Source organism: Anas acuta, chromosome 2, assembly GCF_963932015.1.
Source record: "Anas acuta chromosome 2, bAnaAcu1.1, whole genome shotgun sequence".
NCBI lineage: Eukaryota > Metazoa > Chordata > Aves > Anseriformes > Anatidae > Anas > Anas acuta.
In genome coordinates this window covers 116476530-116498815 of record NC_088980.1, presented here as the reverse complement: position 1 = coordinate 116498815, position 22286 = coordinate 116476530, and the positions used below count along the sequence as shown (strand labels likewise).

Here is a 22286-nt window from a genome sequence, read left to right as displayed (position 1 = left end):
TTTTAAACTTATCTTAGAAGCAATGGAAAAGAAAGTTGATTTTCTGGTCACTTCATTCCCATGTTTAGTGTCCCTCTAATACTGCTCAGAGGAAGCCTGTTCAAAAAAAGGCTTGCTATCTCCTCACACAGCTCTACAGTACGAAGTTGTACACCTGAGGTGCTTCTGCAACTGGAAACAAGGATTACTGGATTCCTGTTTGTGGAAAAATCAATTAAATCATTTTTACTGCAACGCAGTTATGATCCAGCATGAGATTTAGCAACCTTAATTTTCATATTTGTCACTCTGTATCAGGCTATGAAACGGATCAGCTTAATTTTTATAGCCCACCAATATTGTCTGGAGGGTCTCACTTTGCCAAATCGCATTAAACTTTGCAAACTCGGAGAAGAATGACTGAACACACCTCTAGACAAATGTTTCTGGATATCTCACCTGGAAACAACACCCAAGAGAACTACACATACACACCAGAGATCATGTCCTCAGATTTGTCAGTTTAAATGTCACAAGAAACTAAAGTTACCAAAGGAATGTGTAAGAATCATAACTTTGTGACTGAATGAGGGAATACCTGGTCATATCCATAAGGCCTCTGCTGTGGTGGCTGTGGTGGCCCAGGCTGTGTGGGTCTGTATCCCCCATACTGCTGGCCTTGTCCTTGTGGGTAATTGGGATACTGAGGTCCAGGACCACTCTGGGAAGGGCCTGGAGAATGTTAACATGGAAATGAAAAGAAGAAAAAGATTGCTTAAGTAGTTAGGAAACAAACAGGAAAACCGAGCAGGACTAAGTGTCACAACCATGCAACTAGGTCTTCCATCTAAGAACATGTTAGGGATCAGCAGTCCTTCTCCTACCCTTAAAAAAGCACCTTACCTGACATGGCCTGTGCTCCAACCATTGATTTTTTTATTTTTTATTTTTAATTCCCAGCGCACATAGTTCCACACATGAGGTCACAGAACAGAGAAGAACGAGGCAAGAAGTGATAAACTATAAACATGGGCACTCTCCATTTAGGGGGCACACTCTCCTCCTGCTGCGTGCTACTCCAGTTCAGGACTTCCTAATGCCAGGAGCAGCCATATGATCAACTGCATTCAGTATTTGGACTCTGAAGAGATCAGTAGTGCTGCACTGCCAAAAAGTCAGTTCTCACACCACAGCAGGCAATCATAAATGGGATGTCAGGCAAGCGAGTTACGTGCATAAAATGTGAGATGTGACAACCGGTAAATGCTATTGTAGGATGAAAAAAGGGCACCGTCTACTCCCTACTCTTCTAGTCATCTTAACTTTCCAGGAATAGGATAGAAAAGAACTTTGGTTCCAGCCTTTTTTGGCTGTAAGAAGCAGCAGCTCTTTTGTCAGGACAAACTGTCACTGTTCACAGGGACTCAGCCTGTCTACCACGGGAAGCTGCACGTTGCTACCATCAAGCAAAGCAGACATATTCCAAATAAAATTAACCTCATCCCTTCCTGCCTTGGGAGATAGGAAGTACAGAGTACTTCAGTGCCACTAGCTATTTCAACACCGTGCCTTAAAAACTGGCATAGATAGTATGGAAGAGGTGAGACACCATGCATGTGCCTTCTTTAAAATCAAAACCACATGAGCTGGTGACTTTTAGTAATTCTGGATCCATGAAATGGTCAGAAAGATGACCTAGCAAAGAAAAGCTCCACAGCCTATTACCATTCTCCTCAGGTCTCAAGTCTCCTTGAACTATGCAGTTTCAGCTTTGAACAGTGGGACAAAAATCTTAAAGATTTATAATAATGACTGAGATGCTGATTTATTTTTGCAAATTAGAAAGCAATTAAATATTAAATCGAGCAAGGGTACTATATCCTAAAAAGTGCTGTGTTCATCTGACAAATGAAACTTAGCTTTATTTATTCATGGTAATTCTTTATGGTTGAATTCTAAATATTCAGTGATAGATTTTATAAAATAAAAATGGAAACTATTAATTTGGGACTTTGATATCTGTTTTTGCTTTAAAAATTTGAAAAGTTTGTGTTAAAAATGCTCTAAGTAGCTCCAACAGATATCTTTATCCCTTTCTTCTATTTCTTAACCTAAGTTTTCAGAATAAAATTTTTCTTTTCTGACGACATTCAGAATAGTAAGCTAGATAGATCTCCAGTCTGTTATTATGTTAAGCTTAGCAAAATTTAAGTATACAACATTTTAGAACTATTAATTTATGTATAACATACCAAAGGAGGAATTTTTAAAATCTCAGTGTATCCCCTTAAAACTCAACTCAACATAACTGGATTTAATGCAAACCTTGGAAATGCCATGGGATTTTATCTCCATGGCAAAGTAGTCAGCGATGGAATTCCAAGTTTACCCACAATGCTGGAAGTCTTAGGGTATAAACCTACCACAAACCTAAAAGTCAGAATATATGGAAGTAGATTTCAGAGATTCCTTCTCATATTCTGTACCTTTTAAGATAAATATGTACAGCTTTACAATATGCAATCAAGCAAAAACCTACGATCAGTATTTTCAGTATGATTTTCTCACTTACAGCTTTCAAAAATAATGCACAAAAATTCCATACTACTATTCTAAGTTTCCTGTTTGGGAGATTCTCCTTGAATCCAAAGGATACATAGTCTCACTTGTGGCAGGTGGTTTCTCGTTCCTGATATACACTGCAAGGTTTGCACTACCAGTGCAAACAATTCTAAGACCAATTCTTAGAAAGCATCATAGCTAATGCTATTCTTGTACTCATCAGTAGAGAAATGAATGTTAGTAGAATGATTCATTTATGTTTGATGAAATTTTTAAATAGTTTTTTAAAATCTTGTTTTAAATGCCAAATCCAGAGGTGACGGGGTATACATGGCTCTGTGCCCTCTGGATTCTATGTTCACCTACAGAGGACACAAAAGAGCGAACCCTTTCTAACTTACACACACTTGTGAAAACATTCTCTGGCCACTGTTCAGCTTTATGTGCAACTACATAATCCAAGCTTGCCAAGAGACCTACTTCCCAACAGATACTGTCTTCTACACTTTGTTTTGGTCCAATGAAATAGGATTCTTGCACAAGCTTGGCCTTTCAACCCAGTAAAACAAGGAGAGAATAACATATGAGGATCAGTTAGTCTTTCCTGCGATTACTGTCTGCATCCTCAGGCTCTTACCATAACCCTGCTGCTGTCCAGGATAGCCTTGTTGGCCTGGATATTGCTGCTGTTGTGGTGGATAACCCTGCTGTTGGGGTGGTCCTTGATATGCATCTTGCTGCTGACCATATTGTGAGTTTCCTGTAAGACGATTGCAAGAAAGAAAAGAACAACTGAAGATACTTACTTTCATCAAATATTTTTCCTTCTAAGATGCACAGCCAACAACACAAGAACAAAATGAAAATGCAATATTGATTTCAAAAACTGAACGAAACAAAGAAAACTCAAACCAAACAGAAGGAATTCGGCCAAACAAACTGCAGTTAAAGCCAATTTTGCAAAGTTGAACTGCAGCATTTTCAGCATCTCTGCCAAACGAGCATTACATTTACTGGAACACCACAGTCATAAGATCATGACTATGCTAAATAAAATAAAAAAAAAGACAAAATTAAGGACAGCTACAAGAGCACAGACTAGCTACACAAGATCAGCAAGCTGTTTCCTAACAGCACTATAATTATACAAAATATATACACACACAAAAAGATATACAACTGAACCAACAAATTTATGTTTAAATAAAAATTTCCATTGAGATTAAAAAAATCTCTAAAGTGTTTTAGTCATTTTACTGTTGTTAGAAATGGCAAATTGTGGTTATATATTTTAGGTGTTTGCAAGAAATTATTCTGAATGCTCCAAGTTCCCTGCAATTTTCAAGACAGCCAGCAACTAGTATTCTACAAGAGCTTTGCATGGGTATAAGTTGTGTTGTGCAGGAGTTTTTGGTCCCGTTGCGGGTGGGGGAGGAAAGGGAATGTATGTGCGTATGTGTGTGAAGGTATATAGATACCTCCTTCGTAGTAATGTTGTGAGGAATCCTCATAAGGCCTATCGTAGCCTTGTTCAGGATACGACGGTTGCTGATAACCGTAATCATTATGACCTACATCAATTCGACAAGAGACAGGAAGAAACGTTAATGGCCTCTGAGTGAAAACCCTAAGAATATTTCATTTCTCAGAAAAAGGAAAAAAAGTTTTCAACTGGATATACATGGAAAATAATTTTCAATTGTATTAGCCAAAGATTTATTAATATGATTTCCTTTCATACTGAATTAACATGTGACAGGAAAAAAAAGGCTTAAAGCACTAGTTTTAGCAACATCACAGCAAGGGATGGTCTTAACCTTCTGATAATCCTTGTTGGGGGAAAAAAAAAGTACTTTATCTTTCACTCAAAAAAAATGAAAGCATTTAGGCCTTTCACATGTAAATAACCTGAATTAAATTAGAATGAACAAAGAAAGCAATTATCATACTTTGTCTAACACCTGTTCTGCTGATCTCCAATTCAAAAGCATATGCTAAAAGCGGTGTGAAATATAACAAATAAAGCTCGATGAAGTTATGAACCACAGTCTACATTAAACTTTGAAGTGACAGAAAAATAACATTCTCAAGGTCAACTTTTCCCTACAAACAGGATTCCTACAAGGCTTAGAAGTAAACTTTTCCTCTTACATTCCAATCCTGAATAGAAATCATTACAAGTGAGCCTTCCTTTTCAGATGCTACAGGCATCTCTGATTACGAAACCAATACATTCAGTAAGCACCCTACCTCTTTGTTGCTTTAAGAACAAATGTGTCTTACAGATGACATAAAATATATTGCATTGCTACCCTGGTCAAAAAAACAAGCCAAAATTGTGTTTAAAGCTGGAATAAAATTATATCAAGAATGTAGTCTAGGAGAAAACAGTTCTGAAACTAATGAGTAATCAGTTCTGGAACTCTACAATACTTCATTGACTGAATTTAATATAAACACATAACCATTAACACAAGCCTTAAAACATATGCTCTTTTTATTCTGTTGAAGAGGAATAATGAGGTAGTGATTAGAAATGAATCTTTAGAAGGAATAGGTTTTTGGATTCATAGGTGCTGCCACAGAGCTGTCAATGGTAATGTCCAATTGCCCTTACTACAGTAAACTGATCATAACCATTTCACGTTCTTGTGTAACACAAGTTCCAAAACAGAAGGTGAATAATTACAAGCTATGCAACTTGTAAAATAACTGCACATTTAGCTCCAAAAATAACGCCTGTAAACTTCTATAGATATAGCTTGATGCATCTTAAAGTCAATTTAATAGAACTTAAAATTCAGACAGCTAACTTGTGTCCTTCTATTTGCAATGAGTAGTTGCTTTGGCAATTACTTAACTTTGCTTTGTATGTGTTTTTTTTTCCCCCCTTAAACATCAACATCTACCACATTCCTTGAACTTCATAAGATACCATTAAGTTGCACACGGTTCTCACAGTAGTCATGAGTCAACACCTTTGTTCTCCCAGCCTCTGCTCAGCCTAAAAACAGGTTATTCACAACTTTTCTAACTTATAACACAATCCAGTAGCTTTCAGAACTCTAAATTCCATGAGGTAGGAGAGATTTATGCCATTCAAAGTTATGGTCTTGTCTTGAAAGCACTGGGGGGAGTTCGAAAGAGGATTCACAATTACAACATCCTCAGGGCAGGGACCATTTTATTCCTTTGTAAAATTACGCTAAAGGCCCATACCAATAGCTGCAATAATACATTTGTGCAGCATTAGAACTAAGCACTAAGTTAAAAAATAGAACATTTACAGAAAAAACTTCTTTTAAGCAAGTTTTTCCATTTCAATAGACTCCTTAATAAAAGGATATCACCCCCTTTCTTATTTATAATAGAGTTATGGTAGCTGCTTTAATTAATCTCCATTATACTAGATATGCTAAAAGTATAGAGGGTTCCTTAGATACACCAATTACAGAAATTTCATTTTGAAATACTGTTGTTATAGTTTCAAATAAAATTACTACAAATTAATTTTACAACTTCCTCAGAGTATTTAACTAGTCACAGTACCTTAAAACTGCAGTAACAATTCTGAATTTGGAAGCTTTTGTCAATGTGAGATACGATACTCAATTACTACTGCTGTCCCATTCCCTAACTTTGGGCATTTGTCTACATTAATATTGGGCAGGTATAGAAAACGGGAAAGTTAACATTTATGAGAGATTACCATCAGGGTAATATTGCTGGTTCATGCCTTCTGGAGGACCTTGTCCACCATGACTGTATTGGTCCCCATAATAGTCTTCCTGGCCTGAGTACTGCTGTGGTGGGCCTGAAAAACCACAACCAGTCAATACGTAAATAACTTGTTTTCTCTATTATAAAACCTGCTATTTTCTGATTTTACTATGAGAAATATTTCTCAGATGTACTCCCCACCCATATATTGCTGCATCTCAGACAACATGTAATCTGATTGACTTTTTTCTTAAAAAATACATCTATATACACACACAGTTGTTTGGCTGCACTAGATTAAGCACATATGTATCAAACTCCAGTTCTGAGCTCATTTTAGGAACATGCATTTAACATCACCAAGGTGTTAAAAATAAATTTACTCCTTTTCTAAAAGGACTGGAAAAAAAAAAACAATATTGCACAACACTGTTCCTTTTTTGTAATTGAGCAAATTCAGAACTACACAGGTACTTAGTTCCTTTTCTATACCTCTCACTTTAATATCGAAACAGAATTCTGCATCAGCATACAAGATGCATGTTTTTAGATGCTTTTTATCAGAAAGAATTCAAAAGAAAAACTCATCTTCATGTTTCATGGTGATACCAGTAACCCGTTGCTTCAAGAACCACCCTTATGAAGATAACAAAGAGTATGCAAACAGTCTGTAACTTGGACACCCAATGATTTGACTGAAATCTGGTGTAAGCAAGAACATGATTCAAAATAATTATTTTAATGGTTATTTAAAATCCATGTAAGAACACTGAAGTGAAGTCCTACCTTGCTGTGGTGGTCTGTACGGAGGAATCTGTCTCTGACCCATCATGTGATTTCCTTGGTTAACTTGGCCCATCATTCCCATGGGTGGCTGCTGTCCCTGGTAATGCTGGCCACCTGCTTGTGGCATGTTGTATTGCTGGGAAGGAGGCTGCTGGTGCATCATTGGACCTATGGAACAAAAACAGCAAATGTTTTCTGTAAGACGTGATTCGTGACTAAATCTTTAAAAAAAATCTATTAAGGAAAGCTCAACATAAGACAAACAGATCAAAAAACTCTGTGCTTCTAATGCTCTCAGAAGGATTGCTTGTTTCTGGACAGACAGGCATGCAATGAATGCAGGCAATCAACTCAGTAAGCAAGTTACAAAATAGAACTAAGCATAAGCAAAACTGCTTTCAACTGAACTTTTTTTTTTTTTTATCATCTTAAAAGAAAGCATAGATGAATACCTGGTGGTGAAAACTCAACAAGTTTTAGAAACGTTATTTAACATCACAAATTCCTTAGGGCATAGTTTTAATACACATGTAGTTGTTATAGTCCATGAACAAACCACCTAGCTGTTATCACAAAGCAAACAATTTTATCTAGCCTGTAAAGACAAACCGCTTGTACCGAGTCAGACAATCACACGATATGCATTACGAAGACAGACCCACAAGGCCTGTTAGAAAGATCTTCCATACTAAGCTGCAGAAAGTTTCTACGAGCCACAGGAAGAGACCAGCAGAGAGGAAGCACTGCCCACGTCTTATCAACCAAGAAAATCTGGTTCAGACTTAGAGAAACGCAAACCAGTAATGAAAGCAGACTGTTAAAGAGCGTCTTGCTGACACCACATAGCAATGAAAATGATGATTAAGCCATTTTATTATGTGATTGCAGGTTATGTTGACATAACTTTTAAGAAGTATAGCCTCCTCACTTCCTCTGAAGCACCACTTCACAGGAGTTATTTCAGTATTAAAAACATGGGAAGGTGTAACAATGAGCTATACTTTTTAAACAACATTTTTATAAAGTGCTAATTCAAACAAATTAATGCACATTACACATTTTATATCGGTGAAACCCTAAGCTCTTTTTAAAATACATCACAAAGCAAAAAATTAAGTAGTCACACTAAAAATCAGAACAAATCAAAATATTAAACTAGTTCAGCCACTCCTTGTCCCTCCGTATCAAGACAAAAATGAAGATAGCACAGAGTAAAACTAGGTAAGTTCTGCCATTGCATTTTTTATTTTTATTTTTTATTAACTAGGTGCTGGAGCACAAGCAGAAGGTCCTATATCGAAACTGCAGCACTAGCAAATTGGCTAGGTGTAGTCAGTAGCAATGGATTCACGTAAGGAATGGAACAGAGGCACTTAGGCCCTCTCTGTGTGGGGTTACAAGAGAAAGTTAAGCCAAATTAATTAATGGTATGAATTCAAAGTGCGTTAGTTAAATCCCATTAAACCCCTGTGTGGAATCTCTCAGTGAGAAGTGAAGTGGCCTTAGCTACGTTAAGCTTAATTTTCCTCTGAAGATAAATATTGGCCGCTCTTAAGATGATCTAGTTCTGCTTCTATTCTTCAGCACGACAGTTTCCGCATGCCAATATTAAAGTTAAAAAAGCAGTTTAAATTGAGACGCCGTAATTATTTTTCACTTAAAATATAGTTATTTTTTTCAATCTTCTGAACAAGTAGGTAATTTAGATCATTCTGTTTCACTGATTTCCTGTTTAGAGGTACTGAGAAAGATTAGGCAGCCTTGAAAAAAAAAAAATAAGAACTTGTTGCCGTAATATTCCTAGATCTCAAGAAAGCTTGTTAATTAACAATATTAATATTAGTCACAATACAATGTGATAAAATGTGTTGGGTCCCCACGGTGCTATGTAGAGGTTTTCTGTTTGCTTTTTAAATTAGAACTTCATTAACGCTTTGTAGAGCCACAATGAGAATTCACTTCCCTGTATCAGACTGTGCATTGTGTTAATAACTGCGCGCCTGGCCTCCTTCCAGTTTGGTTCAACAGCTCTCTCCTACTATGAAGATGCCTCGCAGAGGAGCGTGGGCTCCATCAGCTCACACAACAGAACCCACAACAGTACTTCTGTGGGGTGAGGGAACTTTGTATTTGCTTTTTGTTTTGAAAAAGCCTACAATAAAACTACCTATATTCATCATTTAATGCTTGTATGACAGGTCTGTAACCAAGAAAACCCCTTTGCGAAGCTTAGGTCAAAAATGTAAGATCATTAGTTCATGATCTAAGAGTTTCTAGGAAGCAGTGTGGCCAGTAGGGCTACGGAAGTGACTGTCCCCCTGTACTCAGCTCTGGTGAGGCCGCACCTCGAGTACTGTGCTCAGTTTTGGGCCCCTCACTACAAGAAGGACATCGAGGTGCTCGAGCAAGTCCAGAGAAGGGCGACAAAGCCGGTGATGGGTCTGGAGAACAAGTCTTATGAGGAGCAGCGGAGGGAGCTGGGCTTGTTCAGCCTGGAGAAAAGGAGGCTCAGGGGTGACCTTATTGCTCTCTACAGGTACCTTAAAGGAGGCTGTAGAGAGGTGGGGGTTGGTCTATTCTCCCATGTGGCTGGTGACAGGACGAGGGGGAATGGGCTGAAGTTGCACCAGGAGAAGTTTAGGTTGGATATTAGGAAAAACTTCTTTACTGAGAGGGTTGTGAGGCATTGGAATGAGCTGCCCAGGGAAGCAGTTGAGTCACCATCCCTGGAGGTCTTTAAAAGGCGTTTAGATGTTGAACTTAGCGATATGGTTTAGTGGAGGACTGTTAGTGTTAGGTCAGAGGTTGGATTAGGTGATCTGGGAGGTCTCCCCCAACCTAGATGATTGTGATTCTGTGATTTACAGTACATTTTTACATTCCACTTAAAATATAGCCTCTTGAAATTCCAGCCAGGTCAAATCAAGCTATAGTCAGTAGAAGTCATTTCACGATTTCTTGCAGAATTGGAGATATCACAAAGAAGTTCAAAAAAAACACATACTGTGACAGAACGGTCACTGATCTCAGAAACTCCTTTCACAGACAATTGTTCTTCATCAAACTTTAGTACTTTTATTGGAGAGGGGACAAAATACCTGATTTGCATAGGGTTTCTGGGTTTAAGAAAATATTGTGTAGGGCTGTCACAGTGAATATGCAGGTACAGAGACACACTGCTGCACTTCCAAGGAACAACTCTAACTTTGGTAGTGCAAACCCAGATATGCCCTACAAATGATTCTTTACATTAAGGAAGCTGCCTTCACATGTCAATATATTGGAATCATTCTTGGGATAAAAGTCTGAAAAAGATGGCAGGAATTCATAGAGTATGGCCTGTGAAGAGTACAGGTATTTTTCACAGACATTAAAGAGGCATATGAAAAATGCACAATGTAAACCCAAACCATGCTTGCAAAGTAAGTGAGTGTATAAAGAAAGCCATACAAGTGAAAAATGAACTATTCAATGTTAAGTTTAAGTCTGCGTTATCAAAAATGCACAATATTCTCCTCAACTGTTCAATTCAAGAAGTCTTCTACACCTAGTAAATGTGAAAAGCCTGTCCTTGCTCCAGCCAAGTGTCTCGTAAGTAGAACAAGCATATAGGGAGGAAAAGGTGTGAGGATTTGATATGAGGATTTAAGTAACAATAAGTTGCGTAATCGATCTTATAATTCCAGCTAATCTTGTGGCAAGAAATTACTTGGGGAACCTGTCAATATAGTCATACGTCAAGCAAAAGGGGTGTAACAAATTTAAACTAGAAATCGGCCCCAATAAATCTGACAAATCTGTGAAGAGCACTAAGGATGAACAAGCTGTAGGAAAGCTTAGGTGTTCAAAATGCTTCCTTAGCCTTGTCTCTTCTGTTGAAACAGATAATGGAGGACAGGAAAAACAGACATGGTTGAAGCTTCTGGAAGGGGAGAAAGGCAATGAGGAACCATATTCATGAACAGCTCTGCTGTTAGGACTGAAAAGCTGAAGGAAAGGCTGGCTATAACCAAGAAGCAAAGTAAACTGTTGTTTCTTCAGTCTTAAATGTGTAGGTCTTACTGCTTAAAAAAAAAGTCTATTCTTACGGTGTTTCACAATGTGCACAGGTAACAATAAAGCAATCAGGTATTCACATCTAGAGTATCAGCAAAATGCACCCTGCTAAGTGCTAAATCTCACCTTTGTATCCCCTGTTGTATAAAAAGAATGAAGTGTAAGCCTAGAAATACACCAACCCTCAACAAAACCTTTATTGTCAGTGTTTTCCTTTAGGGTTACAAAAATATACAATAAATACTTATTTTCAAACAGACACTGATGATAATACTTTCAAGAGCTAGCTTTAGAAACTCTACTAAAGGATAAATTTAAGTTTCAATTTTCTCAAGATTCTTGAGAGAAGCTAGAATTCAGAAGCCCTTGTCAAACCACAATCCCAACATTGTTTTAACATTAGAAGAAGTTTAAACACTTTTGAGAAAGACCTGCAGGATATGTAATTTTTTGCTACTCCTATGAATTAGGCTGCAAATTAAAGGTCGTTGAAACACTGCTTACCCCACAAAGTTTTTCCTCAAACTGAACCATTACCTAAGGTGCCACTTAAGGGAAAAATATATAAAGATTAAAAGCATATAATAAAAAAGAAATCCGTTAGTTACCATTATTGCTTTTTATGTCTCTTTAGGAAGACAACAGAACCATGACACCTCTTTACACCTGTTTTTCCAAGACATTAGAACTACAGTGTCTTCTCTAGCTAGACATCCCTACAAAGCCAGCAATAGCACACTTGCACTTCAGAGTGTGAAAGCAATTTTATTTTTCCTGAAGAGATTAGATGTCAAAAAATATTAGATTACTCTGCTTTGTTCATGGCACCACTGCTGCTGTAAGCAGATGAGATACTGAAACTAAGACTTCGCTTACATGGGAATGAACAGATGGAAAGACAATCACCAGAGATCCTCAGCCTCAGAAAACAGTTCATCCTGATCTCTCATACCCTGAATGTGTTTGCATTTCATATAACTTTGGATGTTCCTTCCCATCTTTGTGATCTCTTCCTATTAACTTATCATCAGAAGACCCCTAAAACTTCAGTGGAAGTTTCATAAGCTAATATAAATGAGACTGTCATGAAAAAAATTTCAGACTACAAGATTAGTCTTCTTCAAGTGACCAAGTCAACAACCCATTTCCATGTAGACTTCAGCTGTTAGAAGGAAACCTGTTCTGCTCCTCCTTCAAAGAAATGTGTAATGCTTATTAAATCATTACTGAGGGAGTTGGGCAACTTGCTTCAAGCACTTCTGGCAAGGGAATTGACTCTAGCAAGAGAATATGAGAAAAAATTTGAGATGGCAAAGGCATTACTTTCTTGGTTCTTACTCTTAAAGCATTTGAATTATAAATCTATCCCTGTAAGAGACCTGTTCAGTATAAATAGGAGGAATTTCCATACAAGCTTCAGGTTCCTTCAGGTTCCAGAAAATTACGGTTACCCCTCCCATCTGAGAAGTCAAACACTGGCAAGAATTTTTGACTTCGTGCAACTAAACCTTACCATACAAAAGAAGAAATGCACCCATAAAAAAGAGCTTCTACATCCAATCAGCTGCTGCTGCTTCCTATCTTTTTCTGGCTGCTACAGTAGCTTTTTTATTGAGAGACAAATCGAGAGACAAATCGAGACAAATCGAATACAAATTCTTCGTATGGAGAAGACCAAAAATAAATCCAACAATGGGTTTTGTTACTATGCATTATATTCCTTAAGTTCTAATTTTCCTCCTACCAATTGCATCTACCTCAAGAAGTACATATGCAGTAAGACATTTTGCTAGAATCTGCACATAAAATGTTATGTTAAAAACACTCAAAGTTAGATCAAACCTTTTTGCATGTTATGGTGTCTTCTGTTATGTAATAGCACACTTTTTCTACAAGTCCTGGCCTCATCCAGTAACAGATATTATTCACTAAAAAGTTACTCAGCATTTTTCCTCCTAACTGTTCAATGTGAGATGCCATGCCTATTCAAACACAGCTTTGAGGACAGAATTATTAATTTACTCATGGGCTTTCTTATGGCACTCATAACTAAAAAGCCCAAATCTTCGCAAAGAATATGCTTTCACAACACTCCCGTGAAATCAGATGGCATTATAACCTCACCATCCAACTCACTCCTTTGCAGATGGGGAAGCCATGCAGGGAAAGATCAAGGTAAAAACATGTTAACAGCCAACTTGAGATGCTAAGACCTTACCTTTCAGAGTATGCAACATTATATTAAGCTGGTGCCATTATTAACTGACAGAAATAATAGAATCTCTCATTCTTAATATGGATCACCTCTTCATAAAGCAAAGAAACAAAGCATGCCTAGGGGTTCACAAATGCTTCCTGACAGCAATACTGAAGTTCTGAGAACTGTTTCATTCTGGATGGCAGCACACACAACTGATTAAGAAGTCTTGGCCACCTACTTATATCTATCATGGTCTCAGCAGACTTACCACAGACTTAACTGCCATTCGGAGTCACAAGAGAGGGAAGATAGACCTACATTTCCACTAATTTGCTAACAAATCTCAAAACAAATACAACAAGCAAGAGTAGAAAGTGGCAGAAAGGTATTACGTAAATGTATCTTGGAATACTTCTAGGTCAAAAATCTTCACTATCAATACCTAACAGCCATGCACATCTTTAGAAGGACATTCCCTACCCCAACAGTTGAAAACTGACTAATTTTGGACAACATTTTAATTGAACCAGCAAAAGCAAACAGCACTTTAACGGCATAATGGACCAGCTTCAAAGCCTTGTTCTAAGGCAATGGAGCTGGATTAGCTGATCTTTGAAGGTCCCTCACAACCCAAATCATCCTATGATTTACATAGGAAGTCCTCTATTTACTAGTGTTTCTGTGCCACACTAAAATATCTTTAAAATGTAATTTTTCATCCCGCTATCTGAAATTAATCTGATTGTCCACTTCTGTGAAGCTTCCATGAAGTATTCAACCTTGAAGCAGACATTTGAGATTGAAAGAACCTGAACCTTAATGGGAAAGCTTACTGTGACCTTACATGCAGGCAGTGGTGCTAGCTCTTGCTTTAACAGGAGATTTTAATCTTGTTCTTGAGCCTATAATTTGGTTAGATACCACTTGATTCTTTATTCCCCCAAACCTATTTTTTATTCTTTATTCCCCAAAGCCCACGCTATTATTTGTTCAGAACAGAAACCTTTTTAGTATCTTTCTGCGTAATTTCTAATGAACAATTTTCAAGTTTCACAGAGTACTGAAAATGCAGCATGGGAATATTATGAGGAATAGTAAAGAACATTGTTTTGAGATGGAATAATCACTGGTCCTAAATTGTAAGCCAGTCATACAAAGTTAAGTTGGTTTTGGTGGAGCAACTCAGTTGATTGCTCCCTCATGCATACTGCTATTTGTTAACTCTCTGCAATCAGTAAGTTTCAACTGAACATGCACGGGGCTTTTCTACTGCATCCTATAATGCGTAGAAAATTACTCTATTGTGGATTGCCACAGCTAACTTGTGAGTTCAGAGTCAAAAATATTCATATTTGTAATGGTTTCCTCTGCTATGTGCCTATTGTTTGTTTCCTTTACTGTTACATTTCAAGAAAAATGCTATTAATTATGTGGACAACAGAAGACTCATCAAGACAATGCCACTAGATGTTCCCCCCCATGACCAGAAAGATAGCCTTGAAGAAGAAAAGACCATGTTCCACAGCATCAGAAAAAAAAAAGACTAAAACCTTGACTCAAGTCATACCCTTCAGCTAGTAAGCATGCTTAAGTTCACACAGACTGAAGAACAAAACCAAAACTTTGCCATAAGCGGAAGCCTTGCATAAAAATCTATATTGTGTGTTCTAGTGGGTGGTGTGTCCAGATTCAACAGTTAAGCAGAAAATACCGTTTGCTGACTTGTAAAGGACACTTATAAGAATAGACAGTATAGATGCAATTTAATAATTTGATCTGTTGTGACTCTAATACAATATTTTAATTCTGTGATGTCCTTGCACTTCAGTAAGGACCAGACTGTCAACAGGATACATCATCTGTTTGTGCTATGTAAATATCCTAGAAACAAAATTAGTTTTGAATTTTACTATATACACAAGGACATCTACTGAAAACAGTAGGGAGTACCAGATTTGGTCCTGGAACTGAATTTTATTTCTGAAGATTAACAGACATTCCAAGCTAAACCAGCATGCAGCAAAGAACAAAGATTAATTAGGTACAAAAATCTGAGGGCTACCTGACTTTAATTTTTCAATTCACTCAAGAGACTGAAGAATACAGAGATGTATTTTATCAACCCAAGCAATAATTACACTTAAAAGCATAAAGTCTGAGAAAAATAAACAGCAGTTCAAATTTACAACTCCTGAAAGCAGATGCAGTCCCAGATTCTCGCATAACACCTGAACACAGTTCAGTGTCTGTAAATAAATAAAAAGTCACTGGCACATTGGAGAACAGAAACACAGGGTCCTACAAACATAGGACAAGGGTATTTAGAGTAGGAAATCCACAAGAAAAAGACCAACTAATAAAGTTTGAACAAGGCACTTCTGTGGAAGCAAACAGGCACCTGATTTACCTTGGTTTGGTTGCATGTTCATGTTTGGTCTGGGACCATAGTTGCCCATCGGCTGCCCCTGGCTCATAGTCATCTGATTCTGCACGGGCACACTCTGCGAGGATGGCACCGAGTGATTATAGCCACCCATCGACCCATGGCTACTCGAAGGCATGTTCATGGAACTGTTCGTCATGTTGAGTTGGTTAGGGCCAGGTCCTTGCATAGGCATATGGTTAGGTCCTTCAGAAAGAAAAGTGGGGAGAGGAGGGAAGGTTCTACATTAAGCACTATACAACAAGCAAATATAAACACTGAATCACAGAACTAAACAGAAGTTATTAAATACAATTACTTTAAAACAGAACTAAGTGCTTGCTCACAATGTCCCAAGCTTTTTAACTTAAAAACAATATCAAAGTGCAGTTCTACTATACAATATGTTTTATTTTGTAGAGCAGCTGAAGCTACTAAAACAAAGGTGTGAACTATCTTACAGCTCATCTTACAACCATACCATATACAAAACTTGTCTTTTTAGTACTCGCACAAGACACCCAAGATTTCAACCTTAACAGCACAAGATCAAGCACAGGATCAGTTTAATAGCCAGCTCAGTAGCTCTATTAAAGCTTAATTGTTACAACTACTATAACATTTGTTTATTTGAATGAATATACTAGGTATTTCTGAAAGGTAACATTTTTTCTAAGGTCAGACAGTGTTAACACTGATATGGTACAAATAAATGTAGAACAAAAAGGGTTGTAGTCATACTTAACATTGTTTGAACATAAAAACTACAGTCCATATTCTGCAACTGTACGTACAGTTTATTAGGGTGGGAGATGACTAAAAGGACAGCCAACAATTTATCAGCTCACTTCTCATGCCAACAGAGGAAGAGCAACCTGTTCTTATATCCACAAGGCCATCTACGTATTTTAATTTAACCCCCCTCTTTCTGAAACCCAGCTTGGAACTGGACTGTTTTCTGACTTGGATCTACTCTAAATGGATATTTCAAGAAGTACAAACATTAATTACATCATGCTACAGTACCATCTGAGCCATTTTCTCATTACTTCATCTGGGAGAAGTGAACAGCTATTAGGAGTAAAATTAGTAAGAGGCATGACTAGATATAAATACAAGAAGTGAGAAAAGTAAATGAAAGGCAAGGATTATGCATATGACAAGCATCACATGAAGAGTTTATGAAGACATGTATAAATGGAGTATGTGACAGAGAGGAGGTCAACTGTAAACAAGGCAAGCATTGACACAGAGTTCACCAAAAAGACACCATTGTTGCCAAACATGCCATAGGCTTCTCTTATTAACAAAGAGAGAAGGAATACAGAAAACTTAAAGAACATAAAAAATTATTCCAGTAGAGCTGCAGGAGGACAGTGATCTGGTTATGCATCTCCACACGCACAGAAAGCATCTGCCTTCACATGTAAACAGCTCCTGTGTTCTGCCCCGACTAAGGAAATAGCAGGGCTAATCTAGAACAGAATGAAGGCAAAAATAAAGACTTAAGCTAAAAGCTGTACACAAGGTCACAGAGGCAATACCAACTGACCTGTAAACAAAAACACAGAATAAAAAGGTAACAAAAGGTAACAAATTAAGGAGCACAGCTACTAAAAGCAAACACCAAGAAAGAAAATACATTTAAGAATATGTTTATCCACTTGACCTTTTCAAGACACTTCACTGAAATGGATAGGATTATATTGAGGAAAGTGAAAAGGAAAATAAAAGGTATCATATGTGCAGTTCACCATTCCTGCAAAACAAGGTAAGCAGAGATAGCTGAATTGTACAGAGGCAGATAATCAAAATACAGGAAAAAGAGACAGTGAATAGAACTATGACCATGACAGAGAAGTACAGTTGCCAGTACTGTGCCTTCTTCAATTTAACACAGTCTAACCCTGTAATAGAGAGAACAGGGAGACTGTTCAATTAGGAAAAATGAGCTCATCTCTAACGATGTGATCATTAATGTGCTGAAGCAAAGCTAAGGTGAAGAAATCTCCAGACCATGGTGCCAAGCAACTATTACAGGACTGAGAGAAGACTACTCGCTCAATTTCTTTCCTAAGAAAAGGAAGGAAGACACAGGATCAGTACCAGAAAGTCAGGATCTGGGAGTGGGTTTTTTTTTTTTTTTTTTTTTGAAGTTGTCTGTAACAGGTATTAAGAGAGCTCACCAACCATACACTGGACTAAGTTTTTGAAAACCAATAATATGTGAAGCAAAATGGGGAAGATACAAAGCACCACAAGAAAGAAATTGCTGAAATCATAAAATCATTTCCCTAATGGGCTGGTGCTACCCTAGCCATGAAGCATAAGCCAAAATAGGAGAAAGCACTCATAAGAACAAGCGGGCAGAGGAAATATCAGACTTGTTCTGGGATCTAGAGCAGGAAGTTTGTTAGTGGTTAGCTAGAGACAAGGACAGAGGTAAAGCTAATACCGCAGTATGAAAATAAAAACACTTGCAAATGAAAAATAGCATGAACATATCTTATCTAAAAAACAACTTTTTAATACAGTTTGACAACAGGAGGTTCTACATAAGAACACAATTTTTTTTTTTATATGAATGAAGAACGTAGTATCAATGACACATGAAGTGCAGAACCGTCATTAAAGTAACTGCTTTAAATGCTGTATTAATTAGATTGTGTTATCCTCAAGTTAGTGGAATAAGAACCTTACCTATGGATAACAGGAAGTCCTTTTTCCTCCCAACTACTAGTGGTCAGTATAGTAGCCCTGAGACTAAGTTGCAAGTCAACCTAAGTGCATTTGAGACTACACATGCAAGAAGCAAAGAAGAATCTGGGAGAACTCACTTGAACTACCCAAGAATCTACTGCTCAGGATGGACACCTACCACTGCCAAGACAAAGATCACAGAATCCTACAGCTAGGCTTACCTTTTGGCTTTCTGAAGATTATTGAACAAGCTGAAGAAATCAGGAAGGTAACTTCACACCAGAAAAACGCTATTCATCATCTCCTTCCAAATCTAGACCACCCTTATACTTGACATCACACAAACTCAGTGAATATATCTCTTCAAACAATATTTGTTTTTAAATTTTAAGGTAAAACCCATTATCTGTCACAGGTACAGATAACACTGAATTGCACTACAGCCTGAACAACGCTCATCATGGCTGTCTTCCCCAGCGAGAGGATACAGACACTCACCTGTCATTAGGTGCAATTAAGGGTCTCAACAGTAGTTCAGGCTCTCTATTAACCAGAACAAACGTTGAGAAAAATCACTCTTTGCCCTTCACGTAAGGGGAGAGGGCTATGGCAAAACCTTCTAGCAACTCATGCACTGAGTGTTACTGGACAGCTCTTCTGATCAGCTGAGGAGGAACTGTCTAGTTACAGCCCTTCCAACAACACTCAGGCCTGTGGAAGCCCCTACTTGGATAAGGCCTTCCAGAAATCCTTAGCTAGCATTTTTAAGAGAACACGTTTTACTTCTAGGCTAGTCAAATTGCACTTGTTGACCCTGGGTTCTCTTTGCTTACCCACTAGCAACCTAACTCCTTTTGGACAGATCATCTCTTCAGATATTTCAAGTTTTGTGTCTGGTGTCTGTGACAAAGTATCTGTGCAGTTTTACATTAAGTACCCTATAAAGAGAAAACTATAAAGAGAAAACTACACAGATTGAATAAATTGCAAATATGCATGAAATATGGAAAGGCTCACATAGAAGCAAGCTAACAAACACTTAAGAAAAATTATTCAGCTATCCACTTAACAAGACGATTCTCTTTCCCCTTCTCCAGAGTGTAACTCTGAAATGATTTTTAGCATGCCTTCCTGATATTAGAGATGCCCTCATCCTAAGCTGTTTATCTTCACATCCTCAGAGACAACCTTAAACAGAGAAGGGAAGGAACAGACATTCAAAAGAGGTGTATGTTGGAAGAAAGGCTAAATTAAAGCTTTGTTGGAAACCCTGTTTAAGTATCTGTCTAGGTGAATACCCAAACAAATCTATTTACCTTTCACATATCTTCATAAGCACTCTTCTTATTCCATCTAATTACAAAATATGTATGTTTAAGGAGTGACTTTTCTCCCCTGTGGCTCTGCAGTGAAGTCATTATGCTCACATTGTGACTTAGTAATCCTTCTCCTTGGAAAAGATCATTATAATAACAATAATATGATTACACTGGAGGGTCAAAGAGACTGATTTGTGAGAAGCAATGCTATTCTCCATGGGAGCTGATGGATCTTAGATGGATAGAGGACTCCTCAACCAGAGTATCTCTGCCCTACTTAGGGAGCAGTATATATTGCTCTTTCTACTTCCAAATGCAGACCATGACCAACACGTATGATGAAACTAACATCTCTAGATCTTTTACTATACTTACAAAAAACCTATGGACTTTATTCAGCTACTCTCTTAGAAAAGCTGTCACTATCAAGTCCATTTTATCAAGATTTGACCACAAATTAGAGACTATAGCAATTGCTACAATTTTTACTTAAGTTTTGCATAGTTGTTTACTGTGTTTATTATCATGGGACTTATCCTCGTGACCACTGAGAGGTGACATTTTCAAAGATCCTTTGACCACAGATTCCTTTCCTGGAAGAATCAATACCCTGAAGAGCTTTTGTATGACAAGTTCTTCCATACAGAACAACGAAGGAGTCCTGAACAAAAGGAATCCTGTGAATGCAATTTTAAGTTGAAAGCCAATTCACACAAAATAGGCAGTTTGACTTTATGAGTGGAAATCCTGGAAAACAGCCTCTCTATAAAGAGGCATGCTTTTCCAGGGCTCCCTTCTTTCTGATCTGACTGCTGGAGGGAGTAGTTACTCCAAAGCCAGTACCAGTAGGCACGATGTGGAATTTTACCGTCTTGTTTCACTGCTTTGTTTTTGACTTCTCAAGCACTTTTCTTTTTATTGCAAAATAGGATGGTATAAAAACCGACAAAATTTATATCTAGCACAATAATCTGGAGGCCATTTCTCTACAAATCCCTTACCATTCAACGCATCTTCCATAATAAAGAACACAGAGGATTAGCGGTAACTGGATGACTTTCTGTAAAGTAGTGATCTAATCTTTTTTTTACTTTTTATTTTTAAATATTTACCCATGTCCAAAATTCACGCTTTAAGATGTATTTTATTATCTAATTATTTAGCCATGACCATTTCACATCACCTTTTTACGGAAGGATTTGCATTCACTCAGCCACAGGCCAATACCTTTCCCCAATAAGCCTCCTAAAGCCAGCTGTACTGCATGGTTTCAAACAGACTAAATTTAGCCAGTTCTGTTCATCAGAGGAATGCTGTGTGTCAGCTACATCAAAGCCCAAGGGCAGCCTGATAAACACTGAATACAGGTCACGTAGCTCTGTAGCTAACAAACTCTAAGAGAGCTCGTACTCGGGGGCATTCAAAGCAGTTTTGTCATCAACAATCTAGTATCCCCTGAGCCCCCATGTCGTTCCCGTTGCTAAGCGACGCTGGTGTTAATGTCTTGGAGGAGAAAAACTTACCAGGCATCTGGCCGTTCATCTGGTTCTGCATGTGTGGTGCAGGAGGGCCCCCACCTACCAGCCCGTCGGAAGACATGTTGTGCGAGCGCGGCGGCGGGGGAGGGCCGCTCTGACTCATCCCTCCCGGACCCATAGGCATATTCTGTGTGGGTGGCTGAAAGGAGACAGTTTAGTCAAACACGGGAAGCAGTTAGGCTGACAAATATATTATACCTACATATGGCACGGCGGCTGCTTGCGTGCCTATATTGTCAGGCGGCGGGCAAGGAGGAGGCACGGGGAAGCCGTTCCGGCTTTTTCCCCCCCCCCGTACACTTAACTCAGTATTAATTTTCGCCGAACATTTAATATTTCTATCAATTTTACATGAGGTATTACAGGCAGACAGCGCTACCGCACCTTCGAGCATTGCTTCAGAATTAAAAAAAACACAGATCAATGCCTCATTAAAAAATTATACCTGAACAGTTCGAGACTGCCAGAACTGCTCCCTCCCACACGGCAGCTCTCCTTCAAGGCAACGTTTGTTCAATGGAAAAATAACTCCTCCGTCACAACCCTCTCCTATCACCGCTTTGTGGCCGTGAACAGACCTCGCACCAGGACAAAACAGGTACAACAAGAGATGAAAGCCTCTAAATGCTCGTAGACCAGCAAAAAAAATTTGCACCTGGGTGTGGTAAAATGTTTGAGATCGCTCCTCTCTCCCCTGAAGCACCGAAGGCCTAGTTCATAATTTTGTGCCAAACACCCCCTACAGACTGGAAGCACATTAGTGCTGGCCTCCAAAGGTCCAGAGACAGCTGCCTAGAAAGGATGTTTTTGGCAAATTTCCTAATGAAATTGTGAGGAAAATAACTGAATAACCTTGAGAGTTCAAAGAGGGAGAGCAAGAAAAACAACAAACACAAGGGGGAATTCGCTATTAGGTTCTACGCTCGGCGATGGAAGGAGGCAAAGGAACGGCCAGTAGCCAGCTTCATTTTCCTATTAAAAACCCCTGTGAGAGCACACTAGCC

At 38.2% G+C, this 22286-nt stretch overlaps 1 protein-coding gene across 3 annotated transcripts in view; it reads right to left on the bottom strand.

Annotated features, from left to right (window-relative positions):
• Nucleotides 1–22286, bottom strand: part of SS18 (SS18 subunit of BAF chromatin remodeling complex) — a 38666-nt gene that overhangs the window by 3206 nt on the left and 13174 nt on the right. Inside the window, exons 4-10 of one of the 3 annotated variants that reach the window (XM_068671840.1) lie at nucleotides 21268–21421; nucleotides 15711–15932; nucleotides 7048–7215; nucleotides 6251–6355; nucleotides 4020–4112; nucleotides 3179–3301; nucleotides 578–711 (exon numbers count right to left, since the gene is read on the bottom strand). In XM_068671840.1, the coding sequence (XP_068527941.1) occupies nucleotides 578–711; nucleotides 3179–3301; nucleotides 4020–4112; nucleotides 6251–6355; nucleotides 7048–7215; nucleotides 15711–15932; nucleotides 21268–21421 (999 nt within the window). The remainder of the gene's footprint in view (nucleotides 1–577; nucleotides 712–3178; nucleotides 3302–4019; nucleotides 4113–6250; nucleotides 6356–7047; nucleotides 7216–15710; nucleotides 15933–21267; nucleotides 21422–22286) is intronic. The other 2 variants (XM_068671841.1, XM_068671842.1) reach the window with 2 other exon arrangements.